The sequence below is a fragment of the Gobio gobio genome (assembly GCF_949357685.1).
Source record: "Gobio gobio genome assembly, chromosome: 22".
Taxonomy (NCBI): domain Eukaryota; kingdom Metazoa; phylum Chordata; class Actinopteri; order Cypriniformes; family Gobionidae; genus Gobio; species Gobio gobio.
In genome coordinates, this window is record NC_137118.1 from 26,442,781 (window position 1) to 26,459,797 (window position 17,017).

Genomic DNA, 17,017 nt, shown 5'->3' on the forward strand with positions numbered 1-17,017 from the left:
TGCAACGAAACTCTTCAAATTCTTTCTTCTATTGTTCTGTTTTTTTTTCTTTTTCTATTCTTTATTCCTCTATGTCCTTATCTGTTATTCCTTTAAATTGTTGAGGGCTACGAAACATTCTTAAGCGTAAAGCAGTCTTTCTCTTTCTGTATCTTAAGACCCTTTTATACTGTTTATACACTGCACGGCCAAAACAAAAGTTGCTGTTTATATTCAAAGGCAAATGCTTCAGAGTCTATTATTGGACCATTGGCAACAGACCCTAATGGATAGAGTGTGTCTCTTTTCATTATGTGGGAAGACACATCAAGGCCATTCCAGGATGACAATGTCAAATTCATCAGGGTTAAATTGTGAAAGAATGGATGAGAGGGAGCATGAAGAATCATTTTCACACATGAATTGGCACCTCTGAGTCCAGATCTTAAATGTATTGAAAGTCTTTGGGATGTACTGGAGGAGACTTTACAGAGTGCTGGACTCTTGCATTGTCAATGCAAGATTTTGACCAAAAATGCATGCACCTATTGATGGAAATAAATCTTTAAAAATTTTTATTAGATCTAATAAACTTTTGATTAGAAAAATAAAATAAATGATGGTTAAATTGATGCTTAGATGATTAGGGTTAGAAGAACTGTTGCCAAACATATAACTTGCTGGAAAATAATAATCACCACAATGATGGTCCAATCATAGACTCTTAAGCCTATTTAAATAAAAACAGCAACTTTTTTGGGGGACCAGGAAGTGTATTATTTAGTAAGTTATTGCTATTTGATACTTCAACGATTTCCTTTATTAATAATAACAACAGTAAACAATAAGCTTAAAACATGTTTAAATGGTACAATTAAAAGTTCAACCATATGCATACCATAGAAAAAGATCATAGTTGTAAAATCGTATGAAAAAATAGCCTGTTGTTAAGACTCAGTAATTTTATCAAACAGTGATTCTTCAGTGTCCTCATGATTTAAATGAATCCAAATGATCCATGAAAAGCTGTACAGTATTACAATTTTCAATTGGTCACTTATTTCAGGCAGATTTCCATCAATTTCTGCTGCCAGAGTGATTCTGCGGCCTCTGGGTCATGAGAGGAGATGGGCTGCGTTTTCTCTGCGGAGGAATGGCTGGAAGAACTTGAATGTTACGTAAAGGTTCTCCTGTCAATGGAGTTGGGAAGGAGCTGATTGACTGGCTTTGGGGAATGCTGGAGCGGTGCAGTTTGGATGCAAATGGAGGTGGAAGTACAGCCAGACTCGCTCCTAGAGAGGATTTGGACTTCTTCACTCCCTGGGAGACCTGGTCAGGTGGTAAGGAAACTGTGGACGACATGAAAGCTGGGTTTGTTCTTTTGTTCAACCGAAGATAAAAAAATACAAGGAGTGTATCATATTTATATATGTTGATATATGTTTTTCATGCAGGAAAGATTGTGAAGTGTTTAACACATTTTGTTTAAACTTCAACAAATTTGAACCATTTTAATAATAAACAAATAGACAGCAAAATAGCAAATACCTGGTAAATATGGAACAAACATAATCAACACAGGCTAGTCTCGCTAGTCTCTTTCAACTGTTGCAAAAGTAACCCTATATACTGTCTCCTGTGCAATCTTTCTGGGTCTAAATTAAGTACTTTAGTAAGAACAGGGTAGTGTTATGATGATATTTTTATTTTATTTATTTTTATGTATCTTACAAACATTTAGATGAAAAACTTGTGCGGATATTATTTATCAAATTAAACAATAGAACCTGCTGTTTCAGACTACAACAGTTAAATTATAAACATGATTGCAAATCAAAAGTAATTTTTGTCTTAGTTTCATTTTCCTGGACTTTTAGTTTGTTTTCCTTCAGTCACATTGTTTTGTTGTAGTTTCCCCGCCTGAGTTTGTAACTATGGTTACTGATATGATTAGTCATTCTGTTCAACTGTTCTTCATTTATTATTCTTGTTTGCCTGAGTATTTATCTGCCTGTTTTTTCAGTTCCCTTCGATTGCCGTTAATGCATGTCCTGAGTGTGGTTATGGTTTGCTTTCATTTTATTAAAGTTTATTTTGTATCCATCTTCATTTTCACGGTCATCTGGCTACACCAAAGTTTAGACTATGTGACAGAACAACCGACCTCAAACAGAAGATGGATTATGCAGCGAGATTTACCACTTTAGCCCGGGAAGGGCTTCCTTTATTGGACTTTACTCTTCACTCTAGCCAGCTCGCTTTCTTCGATGATGAGACTTTAAAGTCTCTCTTCTGGATCGGGGTCAGCTATCACTTAACATCAATTAGCTGGAAGGAGGCCATCATCAGGTGTCTGGAGAGCGTCTACCCCTGTTCCAGACCACAGATAAACCCAGAACCCAATCCACCACCACCCTTGACCACAGAGATTTCGCCCGAGCTGCAAGTGAGCAGCCTGTAACAACAGCGCCAACCATCACCCCAAAGCTGATGTAAGTCTGACCAGAGGTGTGAGTCGGCAACAACCGTGCCAGAGGGAATTTTTGTGGTTTTGGACAGAGAGGACTGGTTAATTGATTGGGACTCCAAGATTCCACCCTATCCCACCATGAATCGTCTATACTTTGTCTGTGCCTTCATCGCAGCTGGGTCAGTACAGCATAATGACTGTATCGTCGCCCTGTATAGATATTGAATTACCATCATTGATCCCATCCAGCCTACCTAGCCCACCTCCACTACAAAGCTAAGACAGTCCTTCAGCCCCGCCTCTGCTGGTTTCCTGCAGCCCTACATCTTCCCCTTTGACACCCTGTGGCATTGTTACACCTCAGGTCATGCAGTCACCTGCATTGCCCAAGTGTGGGGATCTCCATCTCGGCCTCCGCCCGATGATCCCTTTGCGCCACCTCAGCCCGTCAACCTGTCGGCTTCGCCTTGGCTCCTCCCACCCTCAGCTCCACCAGAGACCCTCTGCCTAACGGCTTCACTGGGTTCCCTCGGCCTTACGGCTCCACCGGGTTCCCATGTCCCTCTGGCTTCACTTTCGTCAGTCATCACCCTGCCTACAGCTTCAGTGGGCTTCTCCTTCCCACTAGCTCCGCCTCAGTCCTCTGGTTCCACCTCGGATGCTCATCACCGCGGCTCCACCTAGGTCTCCAGCGGTGTCGTTTGGTCCCATCGGCTCGCCGTCTGCTCCCTGGGCTCCATGTCGAATGGCTCCATCTCCGTTGGTCATGCCCCGGATGCCACCATCATGGCTCCTCCCTTCATCGACTCCGCCGTGGACTATCACCCTAGCTGCACTCTGGGTCACCACCACCTGGCCACACCTCCCATCATCTCCTCCATGGCTTCTTCTTCCATCGCCTCCTTGGTCTGTTCTGTCTGCTCTCACCAGCCCTTCACCTGCTCCTCATCCACCTCCTAAGCCCCCACCCTCCCTCATCTCTTCTGATACGGCACAAGGTTGCGCCTTCTGGGAGGGGGCGTTATGTCACAGTCCTTTTCTTAGTTTCATTTTCATGGACTTTTATTTTATTTTCCTTCAATCACATTCCTTTCCTTTGATCTAGTTTCCTGCCTGAGTTTTCTGCACTGTATGATTAGTCATTATGTTCAGCTGTTCGTCATTTATCTGCCTGTGTTTTTAATTCCCTTTGTCAGTTGTTTGTAAACGCATATCCTGAGTTTGGTTATGGTCTGCTGTCATTTTAATAAAATCTATTTTGTATTCATCTTCATTGTCCAGTCGTCTATCTACGCCAACGCTTGGACTACGTGACACAAACCAGACTTTCAAACAAATTTTTACTTTCTTTCTTCAAAATTGTTTGTCACAAATCTGTTAAATTTTTACACAGAGACTTTTATGTGTGCAATTATGTGTCTATATTTCTGAACAAACCAATACAACTATAATTTTAGTTTTTCTTTAGCATCATGACCAGGGTATTGCATTACAAAGAGTCTTATGAACCATGAAAATATTAGGACAAAAGGATTAGACTTACATCTGTGAGTGCAGTGGTCACGGATGGGAGCAAGACTGTTCCGTGTGAGAGCAGTTTCTCTAACCCTCAGAGGTAAAAGATGATTTTGAGCTGTTTAGAGAAGAAAACACACAACAAACTGCAGGAATTCTACAAGTATACATTTTATAGATTAATTCACTCATTTATATCTGAGTGGTTCTTCAATCAGGGACACTTGACTACTTGAAATCTTTTTTCATAATGTTTCAAATGATAAAGCATGACCTTGTAGTTCATGTCACAACTTAAAAGCATAGTTTAACCTGTAAAAATGTTAATGACATAAAAGGCCACTTAAAGAGAGTACATTTATGCTTCCTAACACTTATAAAAGTGCACTTTGAAATAATGTCAAAATAAAAGTTTACTTTAAAGTTCATTTTATATAATTATGTTTTAATAATTCTTTGCCATGCTTTAAAGTACATTTTTATGTGTTTACTAACTTACTTACTTAAGCACATGTAAAGTACTTGATTATAATTTTAAATGAAGTGTGTTATTCAGTATTACACTTCAAGTTAATATATTTTAAATGTACTAAATTGCAACTTCAACATTACAAATATGTACGAAATTACAAATATATTTCAACATCTTTTAAATGACCATGCTTGTCAGTGCACTTTAAAAATAAAAAAATATATATTTTAAAAGTAAACAAACTTAGTGTCCCTATTGTAGTTTTTCGAATATTTTGTGTTTGTGAATAAACGTAATAACGTTCTGCAAAGTTGTAAAGTCGAAAGTGCACGATAAATAAAGTTATTGTCTCCTAAAGGAAAGAATTGACTCTGAACCGCCTATACGAGTCGTTTGTGTTTCGAATCTCACTGTGACGGTTATAACATCACTAGAAAATACATTTGCATGATACCCACCTACAATATGTTGTACGTTGTCTGTCTGCGAATAACTTTGTTGTAAGTATGATTAATTAGTGATGTATATATTTTCTACCGGGTGTTCAAAATACGTGTTTTTGTGTTTTATATTGTGTAAGTTTCCAGCTAACTGGCTAACTCACATTATTACTGTCTTACTGAAATACTTCTGCTAAGCCACTATGGGCCACTATTACCTAGAACTGTCTATTAATGCAGATTTTCTGTTGTTCTTACTACTTTGATTAAAGATAAAGGATGGAGCAAGGTTTGTTTTGCAAGCTTTAATGTTACATTAGTAATTCACGTTAGTGCTGGGTTAATGTATGTGCGGCTGTTATTGATACAGTTCCCACATGCGCACCGCAATAAATTAGAAATATACACATCGGTTTGTTGACAAACACTTGTTAATGCTGATAGGGAGGAATTACAGCTGCAACATCCCCTAATGTACCTCAAACTGAGTAGCGTATCACTGAGAAATGTTCTGCTCAAGTTGTCTTTGGGATGGAGGTTCGGGTTGAAGAATAAGTTCTTCCAATGTTTCATCATCGGACTCGCACTCGAACTGATATGGTAAAATTGCCGTCATCGTTACTGCCTTTTCAGTGTGTACAATCACTGAGCTTTAGGAAGCCTCCGGATGGAGCTGGAGTACAGTTATGGTAATGGGCATTAGCTTCCTACGCGCGCAAATTGTAACAGACTGGGCCATCTGGCCAATCAGAGCAGAACAGGCTCACGGAAAGGAGTCGTTTGAGAATCATTGAAAACACTTGGGGTTACTTGACTGTAACCCTTTTCCCTGATAAAGCGGAACGAGATGCTGCATAAGCTTATGCAAATGGGAAATGTCTTTGACATAACCAGCTGTGAAAATAGTGTGAAAACACGTCAATGAAATTGACCCGGAGGTATTTATAGCCTCGGCCGGTGACGTCATAGGCGCACCTGCTGCACGAGGCTATAAATAGATGAGCTTCAGCTGGAGCAAACCAGATCTTCTTTGTTTGAAGACCAGTCCTGAAGCATCATCAGCACGGCCTAGCAATGCAGCATCTCGTTCCGCTTTCTCAGGGAACAGGGTTACAGTCAAGTAACCCCAAGTGTTCCCTTTCAAAAGCTACACTCAATGCTGCATAAGCTTATGCAAATGGGAACGAGAATACCCACGCCGCCGTGCTTGATGGTGCCTGGACCCCTTACGGTTGTGTAGGTGTGCACAAGAACACAAGAAGCCTCAGGCATTAGCCTGTGATGTCGACTCAAGGACATGAGAGCCCAGAGTGGCATGAGCATCCAAGCTGTAAAGTCTTAAGAATGTGTGCGGAGAGGACCAACCTGCCGCATCACAAACACTTTGTAAGGGAGCACCCCTTGCTAACGCAGTAGAAGAGGCGACTCCCCTGGTGGAGTGAGCCCTTAATCCTATAGGTGAAGCTTGACCGCGCACCTCATAGGCAAGAGCAGTAGCATCCCTGACCCAATGTGACATTGTTTGATGGTGGCAGAACCTCTGTTACGGCCCCCATGGCAAACAAACAGTTGCTCTGACTTACGCCACTGGCTAGTGCGGTGGACGTAGGCCTGAAGAGCATGGACTGGACACAGTCTATGAAGTTTCTCCTGATCCGGCGTTGTGAACGGCAGAGGGCAGAAGGTTTCAAGAGTGACAGGATGTACAGTCGACAAAGGAACCTTAGGCAGGTAGTCAGGGTGGGGATGCAAAATCACTTTCACCAAACCTGGGGCAAAGTCTAAGCAGGATGGCGATATTGACAGAGCCTGCATGTCCCCAATTCTTTTCAGAGAAGTTATAGCCATAAGAAAAACCATCTTTAGAGTCAGAAGTTCGTCAGACGCTGATTCTAGAGGTTCAAAGGGGGTCTCAACCAGACCCTTGAGGGCTAAAACTAAGTCCCATGAAGGGATCTTGGCTCTTAATGGAGGCCACAACTGCCTGGCACAACAAAGTGAGCAGGCAGAAGATGCCTCCCAAGCGGCACCCCATCCACCAGGGCATGGCAAACCAAAAGAGCGGCCACATAAACCCTGAGAGTGGAGGGGCAAGCTAATGTTTCAAAGGGGGTCTCAACCAGACCCTCGAGGACTAAAGCTAAGTCCCATGAAGGGATCTTGGTTCTAACAGGTGGCCTCAACCGCCTACCCCACGAATGAAGCGAGCGAGTAGAGGATGTCTCCCGAGCGGCACCCCATCCACCAAGGCGTGGCAAGCCGAAAGAGCGGCCACATGAACCCTGAGAGTGGAGGGGCAGGTGCCTGATGACAACTTTTCTTGCAGAAAATCCAGAACTGAAGTTACCTGGCAGTTGACTGAATCTACATTGTGTCGTACACCACCTTTCAAAGACACCCCATTTATTAGCATAAACTTTCCGAGTGGAGGAAGCTCTAGCACTTAGGATGGTCTCAATAACTGCAGGCGAAAGCCCCGTGTCCCTCAGTTGGTGCCCTTCAGGGGCCAAACATGAAGGTTCCACAGGTCGGGCCTGGAATGGAATATCGTGCCCTCTGCCTGAGACAGAAGGTCCCTCCTCGCCGGAATCGCCCAAGGCGAGCCGTTGAGGAGAGACACTATCTCCGAGAACCAAACCCTGTTCGACCAACGCAGCGCTATCGATAAGAAGCAAGACCCTTGTTGGCGAACCCCGGCTAGAACTCCCAGGAGCAGAGCGACTGGAAGGAAGGGCATACAGACGCATTTTGGGCCATGTATGAACCATCACATCCAGACCCAGTGGGGCTGGGTGACAGAGAGAAGCAGGGACATTGCGCTGTCTGAGAAGAGGCGAAGAGGTCCAGATCCAGATCTGCTTGACTACTTCTGGGTGGAGTTTCCACCCCCCCCCCCCCCCCCCCCCCATCTGTAACTCTGTCTGGACAGTAAATCTGCTCCCACATTCAACCGCCCTTGAATGTACACTGCTCGAGTGACAGGAACTTGCTCTGAGCCCAGAGAAAAATCTGTCTTGCTATTCTGATAGCGTGAGCACAGACCCCCCTGGTGATTATATATGAGATATTTAGCTGTACTGTCCACCCGCACTAGGAAATGACAGCCCCTCAATTGGGGGAGAAAGTATTTCAGGGCCAGAAATACAGCCGTCAACTCGAGGCAGTTGATGTGCCAACTGAGTTGATGACCCTCCCATTCCCGTTGGGCTGGACGGCCACTTAAGGCCGCACCCCAGCCCGTCAGGGAAGCGTCCGTCGTTAGTAACTTGCGACGACACGGTATGCCTAGAGTGGGACCCAAGGCAAAAACCGGGGTCTGAACCACATAGTTAGTGTACGAAGCCACATAGCGCGCCACTTTATTTGCCTTAGGATTGGCCCTAAGTCCTCTGGCTTTGAGCCACAACTGAAACGGTCTTATGTGCAACAACCCCAAAGGGAAACCCGTGGATGCTGATGCCATTAGACCTAACACTCTGGTGCTGATGATCAGTAAGATCTTGGTCTAGCCTGACTTTGCTCAGGGAATACTGAATGGTCTTGATTCAAGCGGGAAACCATTGTGTCCACCTTGTGACCAAAAACCGAACAAACCCTAGATAAGTCGTTCTCTGGGCAGGAGAAAGAACACTTCTCTTGGTGTTGAGTCTCAACCCTAGAGAAACCAGATGAGCCAACACACTGTGTTGAAGCACCATCTCATGTGATTGTGCTATTTTTAGCAATCGCCTCTGTAATTCAAAATTTGAATGCCCCGGAATCCCAATGGAGCCGGTAATACATCCATACATTTTGTATACGTGCGGTTACAAGGCTAGCCAAATGGAAGACCCGAAATTGGTAAGCTTTTGCCCCCAAGAGCGAACCTCAGGAACTTCCTGTGTTGTGGCAGACTTTATATGCGAATACATGCGTCCTTCGGATCAATCGTGCCGAATCCAATCACAATGTTGAATATGCGACACGACCGCCTTCACTGTAACATCTTGACCTTGAGTACTTTAACTGCTTCACGGTTTAAGACTCGAAGATCTGAGATTGGACACCCCCCCCCACCCTACTGGGGACCAGGAAGTAACTGCTGTCACTTGTGACAGTACGAACGCCAACTCCGCCTTCACGGAAGTGGAGACCACGCCGTTCAAACAAGGAGGATGACAAATAAATTAGTTTACTAATTTTTACCGTGCTTAACACCCATGCAGAAACGCCTGGCAGAAGTTCACACGCTGCCTGAGACTCTGAGAGTGACAATTTTAACACTTCCTGTTGAGGGGATGTTAGACGTTCTATGTCCTGGATGATAGCAGGATTTAAACACTGAACGTCTAACATTTCACTGGAAACCACTGCCCCCCCGATTCACCAGAGGGATGGAGTAGTTTTGAGGATAACAGGGTGGGGCGAGCAAATGTTTGACACGCCCTGTCCCGTGGGGGCAGACTGGGCACCAGACCACCGGACTTCTTATATTGATGACAGTCCCGAGGTCTGCCCTGGGAGGTTGTTGAGGATGACGAGCCGGTCTCCAGTCTTTACGAGGGAGAGCGCGACTCGCCACACTCTGCTTATTACCCCCCTAAATCTTGAAGGACTGAAGAGAGGTTGTGTGGCTGATAGCCCCTCCCCTTGAGTGCATTGAGGAAGAAACTGAGTGAACACTTCATGTTTCTTCCACTCCCTTAAATCTGGCCACTACAGAGTTAACTGAGTCACCAAATGAACCACTCAAATCCTTCAGAAGGTCAGCCTGATATGCCTGCAAGACAGCCATAGTGTGCAGCGCAGCACCAGCCTGTCCCTTTATATTTATTATTCTTATATAAATCATATACAATATATATTCCATATAAAATAATATATTATATATATATATATTCCATATAAAATAATATACAATATATAATTCATATATATAAGCTTTGCCCATGACAGCCAACGTTTATTTTCTACATGGCTTTGTGGGGAGGTATGTCTCTTTAATGAAAATGCAGACCCAGGCGAGAGATAGCTCGTGAGCGTCTCCCACCTGGGGTATTCTCACATATCCACGCGATTTCGCACCCATGATAGTCAAAAATGTCGAAGTCAAGGGTACAAAAACACGTGAAGTAAATGCTTTCTAGACAGAAACCTCAAGCTCACTGCGTTCGGGGATCTCTCATTCACGGTACCAGACAAACTGCCCTGCAGGCCACCGCGCGAACAACCACCTCGATAAATTCCTCGTATGGATTCACCATCATGTGAGGAACGATCGCAGGCGGCTGCTCGAGGTCCGCGGACCCAGAGATTCATCATCATTCCCCGCGCGAGCCGAAGAAACGCTGGAGCGCGCTTCGGGATCACGCGGGGAAACATGCATTTGGTGAGCGAGCAAGCGAAAGGGACGGACCCGTCTCTTGCTCGTCAACAAACCCATTCGAGAGCTCCGAAAACAGGTGCGGACTGAAAGTAGCCCAGACGAGCATAAAGCATTCAAACTGTAAAGGCTTGCAATGCTCGCACTCGTCTGACTCAATGCAGCGACCGCATGCTCTTCCCCAAACACACACAGCAATAAACGTGCACATCCAGTTCTATTTGAAAGAGAACATGGATATACAGCGTTTTACTCTGCTGACTCGTTTACAACTGATTAGATTTAACTAGAACTCTTTCCACTAATGTTTCTTTGTAACAGAGATGAGAAAGAGAGAGAAAAATCTGCACACTGCCATGTTGAAAACTAACTCCTAACAAAGATCTCAAGTTGAGTCTTGAAAGAGAGAGAGAGATTTTTTTTGTTTTTTTTTTCTCAGAGACTTTGTAACACACCATAACACAGAGTTGGTCTGAAAACAAAAAGACCTGGTTTGCTCCAGCTGAAGCTCATCTATTTATAGCCTCGTGCAGCAGGTGCGCCTATCAGTGATGCGCGGGTCAATGTATAAACAACCCGCACCCGACCGACGTTTTCAACTAACCCGCCCGCAACTCGGACCGCAAAAAAAAAAGAAGAAAATATTGTACCCGACCCGCATTTTTTAAAAGTAGTAAATGCTCATCGTAGCTCATTGGGCCATTGAGAAAATGTTTCAGGCCCTGACGTGGTGTGCTCAGGTGCAGCAGCGAGAGCAGGAAGTTCTTGCGGCGGCCCATCATTTTCCATTTCAGCTCCAGATGCATATTATTGATGAACGCGATGTGTATGTTTCGACCCGGCTTGAAAAATTCATCAGCCCACATTTGGAAAACATTTGGAAAAGTGTGAAAGCCCTTAGGAGCGCAAACTGTTATTTTTCTGAATGCTGTATGATATAGCCTAGTGTTATGTAATACAGGCTTGATTTATTCATTTATTTCGTTTAATTTTCTTAACAATTAAGATGCTGCATGTGTTTATCCAGTCTAATCGAAGTGTGCGTCTCTCCCCCGACTTTCCCAACAAAAATCCCGCCCCCTCTCAGAAAATACATAAAACTGACTTTAAATGCATTTAAAAGTAGCCTATTAAAATGGTACAATGGCATTGCTCAGTTCAACGTTTTGGGAAATCGGGCATTTTGTCCCGCGTCAGCATTTATTCAAAAGTTAATAACGCTCAACATTCAAAAGGTAAATAAGGATTTATTGACGATCCGACCGACCGTGACCCGAATATCATTAAAAATATTTTTGGATGACTCGTAACCGCGGGTAACCGCGGGTGGCCGCGGGCACCCGCTCATTTTGGATCAACCCGCGCATCACTGGCGCCTATGACGTCACCGGCCGAGGCTATAAATACCTCCGGGTCAATTTCATTGACGTGTTTTCACACTATTTTCACAGCTGGTTATGTCAAAGACATTTCCCATTTGCATAAGCTTATGCAGCATTGAGTGTAGCTTTTGAAAGGGAAATGTGGTTATGTGCAATGTATATTATGAGAAAATGTTTTTTTGACTTTTGATGCATGTAAAACTGTTGTAGGAGACCTCCAAAACTAAAGTAGAAAACTTTAATTTAGCATAATAGGGGCACTTTAAAGGGTCAAAAATGTTCGCCTAATTGAAGAATCATATAACTACCAATATGGAATATCTTACCTTGGTCATTTCTCTGTATGTATGGTGAGTGATTTGAGCACAGCACATCTAAAGGGCTTGAAGTTCCATGCAGCAGCTTGTCAAGCAGCCGTTCAGAAGGAGTTGAGATCCATGCTTTGTGAGTCAGTATCTGACTCGATTCAGTCTTCCATGCATGTCCGACAGCTTTTTGGTCTTTAATTTTACCATCAAACAGATCATGCTCGCTCTTGCTTTTCTGCGACCTGTGCGCTAAATGTCCTACCACATGACCTCCACTGGTCCTGTGGGCCAAAGTCTGAGAGTTTGCCAGCAAAGACTTACCTAGAGTGATTGGAGGAAGACTCTGTGTGCGTATGGGTGGGAGACTTAGGAAGTCTTTGCTGGATGTGTCCTCAATGAGGTGGGCTTTCTCAGAGTCATTATTTCGTTTTCTGACAGTAGAGCTGTTTTCACTCTCATCTCTGGCTAACGGTTCAACAACACAGTCAAACATAGTGATGATGTCGTCCACCTCAGATGTCTCCTCTTTGAGCTGACATTCTTGACTCAAGTCTATCTGCTGAGAAGGATGCAGTTCTTTCTTCTTCTTGCAGAAGATGTGATTTAGCATACGAAATTTCCCCTCCTTGCGCATAGAAGAGTCACTGTTTTGAGCATGCAGTGGCCTGCTTGACTCAGACCTGTGAAAAATATGGCCATCTTTTAGTTTAGTTTATAAATACTTTATGGGAACTCTTCCTGAATTTTACATCTGAATGATAAAAGAACAAAGTATGGTTTGCAGTGTGTGTGTGTTCACTTCTTACTACTCTACTAATGTGTGTACACTAACTTAAATGCAGAGGACAAATTCTAAGTATGGCCATATTGGCCTTCGCATGTCACTTTTACTTGTATATTTCTTATTTTATGCTACATATTTCATGAGAAATAAACAAACAAAAAGTGATGACTGCACTGTATCATTAAACTGAGAAAGAAGCATTTAAACATGCTTGAAGTCACATTTTTGTTCCATTTTTAATAAAATGTCAGTGAAATTACCTATTAACTGTCACTGTCCCTCAAGAGGCAAACTGGCATGTCAATACCTCTACAGTATGAAAATTTTTCTATCATATATTTGAGTAATCATCATACACTGATCAGCCACAACATTAAAACCACCTGCCTAATATTGTGTATCGGCTCTGATGTGTCAAGGCATGGTATCCTGTGGTCTCTGACACCAAAACATTAGCAGCAGATGCTTTAAGTTCTGCAAGTTGTGAGGTGGATCCTCCATGGATCGGATTTATAGATTCAGAACCTCCCATAGATACTCAATCGGACTGAGATCTGGGGAATTTGGAGGCCAAGGCAACACCTTGAACTCTTTGTCATGTTCCTCAAACCATTCACAAACATTTTTTTGCAGTGCATTATCCTGCTGAAAGAGCCCACAGTCATCAGGGAATACTATTGCCATGAAAGGGTGTACATGGTCTGCAATAATCTATAGGAAGGTGGGACATGTTAAAGTAACCCCCATGACTGCCAGCAATGTTTCCCAGCAGCACATTCTCCAGAGCATAACACAGCCTCCGCCGGCCTGGCTTCTTCGCATAGTGAATCTGCCATCTCATCCCAGTTCTCTCATGGTCCAGTTCTGATGCTCATGTGCCCATTGTAGATGCTTTTGGCGGTGGACAGGGGTCAACATCAGCACTCTGAGCGGTCTGCGACTACGCAGCAAACTGTGATGCACTATGTGTTGTGACACCTTTCTATCATGGGCAGCATTATGTTTTTCAGCAATTTGAGCAACAGTAGCTCTTCCTGTGTGATCAAACCATATGGGCTAGCCTTCGCTCTCCACATGCATCAATGACCCTTGGGCACCCATGACTCTGACCAGTTTTCTTTCCTTCCACCACGTTTGGAAAGTATTACTAACCACTGCATACAGGCAACTGTAGGACAACACAACTTGGGAAAACTTGGTTGATACAGACAAGGAGGGGCATTTTATTGCCGCTTCATGAGCTAAGGAAAGGGGTCTTCGTCTTCAAGTTTTGACTGCCCCATTTACAGCTTATGCACTAAATGGTCATCCATTGGCCAGTGTCTCATAGGTCACTGCTCTGGTGAGTCTCACAAATGGCAACCACACTGAGGAACTGGTGTTTTATGTGTTGGACTCCCCATTCACGTCTATAGTTGACGGCCATCATTGGCTATCCCTCCATAACCCCCAAATTAACTGGGAAAATAACAATTTTATCCATCCCTCCTGTTCTCTGGTGGGGATGGGTTTCTTTTTTGTGAAGAAGAAGGATTGCTCCTCGCAGCCCTGCACCGATTATTGGGGACTCAATGACATTGGAACTGAACAGGTACCCCTACCTCTTATGTAATCAGGATTCATTAATGAAACTACACCTCCACAATGCTTACGATCTGGTCTTGATTAGGGAGGGCAAAGATTGGAATATGGCATTTAACACCTCGATTTTGAATATGGATTTGGCTTTGATAACATTTATTGTCGCTTTATTAGACATGAGAACAAGCTTCCTTCCACTGGTTTTCCTCTGCCCAGTCTTAAGGCACATGGGGCTATCTTGAGGACTATCAAGTCTGTAAGGCAGTTCATTGTAGAAGTGGATGCGTAGAGTTAGGTTTTTTTCTTCCAGATGTTCCAGGAGGGTTGTAAGGTTACCAATGCCCCTACTTCTCCCACTGCCTGTCCCTCTCAGAACGGAAATGCAGTGTAGGTACCAGGGAGTTTTTGGCTGGCTCCAGGTGAGTGGCGCTACTAGTACCCCTTTTCCACCAAGGCAGTGCTGGTGCTAGTTCGGAGCCAGAGCCTAGTTTCAAATCGTTTTTTTCTCTGTCCACACCCAAAGCACCAGCTCCGAACCAGGAGAAGTGGTTCTTAAGTAGCACCAAAACATTGCTGGGCTAGAAGTAAGAACGGATTGCGTCAGGCGCTGGGGGCGGGGTTACCGTGACCCAGGGTATCTGCAGGTTTCACCAAGTCAAATTTAAGACTTTTTAAGACCTTTTTAAGACCATTATGAATTAAATTTAAGACCTATATAACGCAATAAAAAAAACGTACAATAGGAAATGCAGAATCACAAAATGACTTGCAAAGCAAATTAAATTTATTAAAATTGAACAAAGTATTAGTAAACTTGCACTTCCTCATAGCTCAATCCCATCAGGATTAATATACAAACACACTACTGGTCAAAAGTTTGAGAACGGTAAGACTTTTTAATGTTTTTACAGAAGTCTCTTCTGCTCACCAATGCTGCATTTATGTTATTAAAAATACAAAAAATCTGTAATATTGTGACAGTTCTGTTGTGACTGTTCTCTATGTGAATATATAGAAAAGTGTCATTTATTCATGTGATCAAAGCTGAATTTATCATCATTACTCCAGTCTTCAGTGTCACATGCCCCTTCACAAATCATTCTCATATGAGGATTTGATGATCAACAAACATTTATGATTATTATCAGTGTTGAAAACAGTTGTGTAAAACATTTTTTTAGGATTCTTTGATGAATAGAAAGTTCTAAAGAACAGCATTTATCTGAAATAGAAAGTAAAAAAAAAAAGGGTTTTGAAGGATTATGTGACTCTAAAGTCTGGAGTAATGATGCTGAAAATTCAGCTTTGAATCACAGAAATAAATTGCGTATTCAAATATAAAAAAGTTAATAAATGCAGCCTTGGTAAGCAGAAGAGACTTCTTTAAATACCATTCTCAAACTTTTGACCGGTAGAGTGTGAGTGTGAGTGTGAGTGTGAGAGTGAGCATGTATGCATGCATGCGTGTGTGCGTGCGTGTATATATATATATATATATATATATATATATATATATATATATATATATATATATATATATATATATATATATATATATATATATATATATATATAAAATATAAATATATATAATATATATATCAGTTATTTTGATCTCACAAAAAATTATATTATATGTATAATTATAAATTATATTGTCTGTGGGGCAATCCAAAAGAGCCTAGCGCCAATAACATGAAAGCTGATTGGCTGCAATATATGATGCATTCTGGTCTCATTTGTAGTTGTAAAACAGCGAACTATAGTTGGACTAGCGAAAGAACGAACTACAACACACACACACACACACACACACACACACACACACACTAAAGCGCTGCCGGAGCATTTCAATGAGCAAGAGGTAGCGTTACATGGACGTAGGAAAATTAAGACCCGTTTAAAATTATTTAAGACCTAGAACTCAATACTTCAGCGAATTTAAGACTTTTTAAGGCCTAAAATTTTGATTTTGAAATTTAAAGACATTTAAGACTTTTTAAGATCCCGCGGGTACCCTGCCAACAAGACGAACACAAACATGTTACCGCCATTTTTTAATAGCAGCTAATTGAGCTAACAGCTGCTGCTCGTTTGTAATCTCCGTCTAAACAAATTACGACGAGCTGCATGAATGCGTTGAATTCACTGTGTTTTAATGCCGATGTAGAATCGTAAAGCCATTTGCATCAATAGTAACGCAACGTTTGCCATTGTTGATGGAAGGCTTGTTCGAGATGCATCGGTGCTGTGCAGAACAAACGCCGTATGACAACAAGTACAACGAGAGCATATGACTCCTTATGCTTTTTATTCACTCATGCAGTTTTTTGATATCATATGCGGATCGGTTTGCACAGCTGCGATGCATCTCGAACAGGCCTGGTATGTTTGTGTTTCCCGCTGTCTCGCTAGCGTTGCTGAGAAAGATAAGACGTATACAGTGACGTAAGACCTGGCTCTGTTGTGGCTCTCTAGCATGTAGAAAGGCAAACCAGTTCTTAGAAAGCTCGTCAGTGGAACCAACTACGAACTGGCACTAGCACTGGCTCTGAACTAGCACCCGGTTCATTCTGGTGGAAAAGGGGTATAGTTGGAAGGGTCTGTGGTCCCTAGGGGTGTAACGGTAGACTTATTTGTACCGAACCGTTTCGGTACAGGACTTCCGGTACGGTGCACATGTGTACCGAACGGTAGCAATGCAAGCTTTAACAGTTAACAGTA

General features: G+C 42.9%; 1 protein-coding gene across 1 annotated transcript in view; it reads right to left on the reverse strand.

The window, feature by feature from the left end:
• Positions 1-783: 783 nt before the first annotated feature.
• LOC307118299 (ankyrin repeat domain-containing protein 55-like) overlaps positions 784-17,017 on the reverse strand; it is a 28,699-nt gene continuing 12,465 nt past the window's right edge. Inside the window, exons 7-9 of the mRNA XM_079803880.1 lie at positions 11,947-12,608; positions 3,993-4,082; positions 784-1,328 (exon numbers count right to left, since the gene is read on the reverse strand). Of these exons, the coding sequence (XP_079660006.1) occupies positions 1,057-1,328; positions 3,993-4,082; positions 11,947-12,608 (1,024 nt within the window). The 3' untranslated portion in view covers positions 784-1,056. The remainder of the gene's footprint in view (positions 1,329-3,992; positions 4,083-11,946; positions 12,609-17,017) is intronic.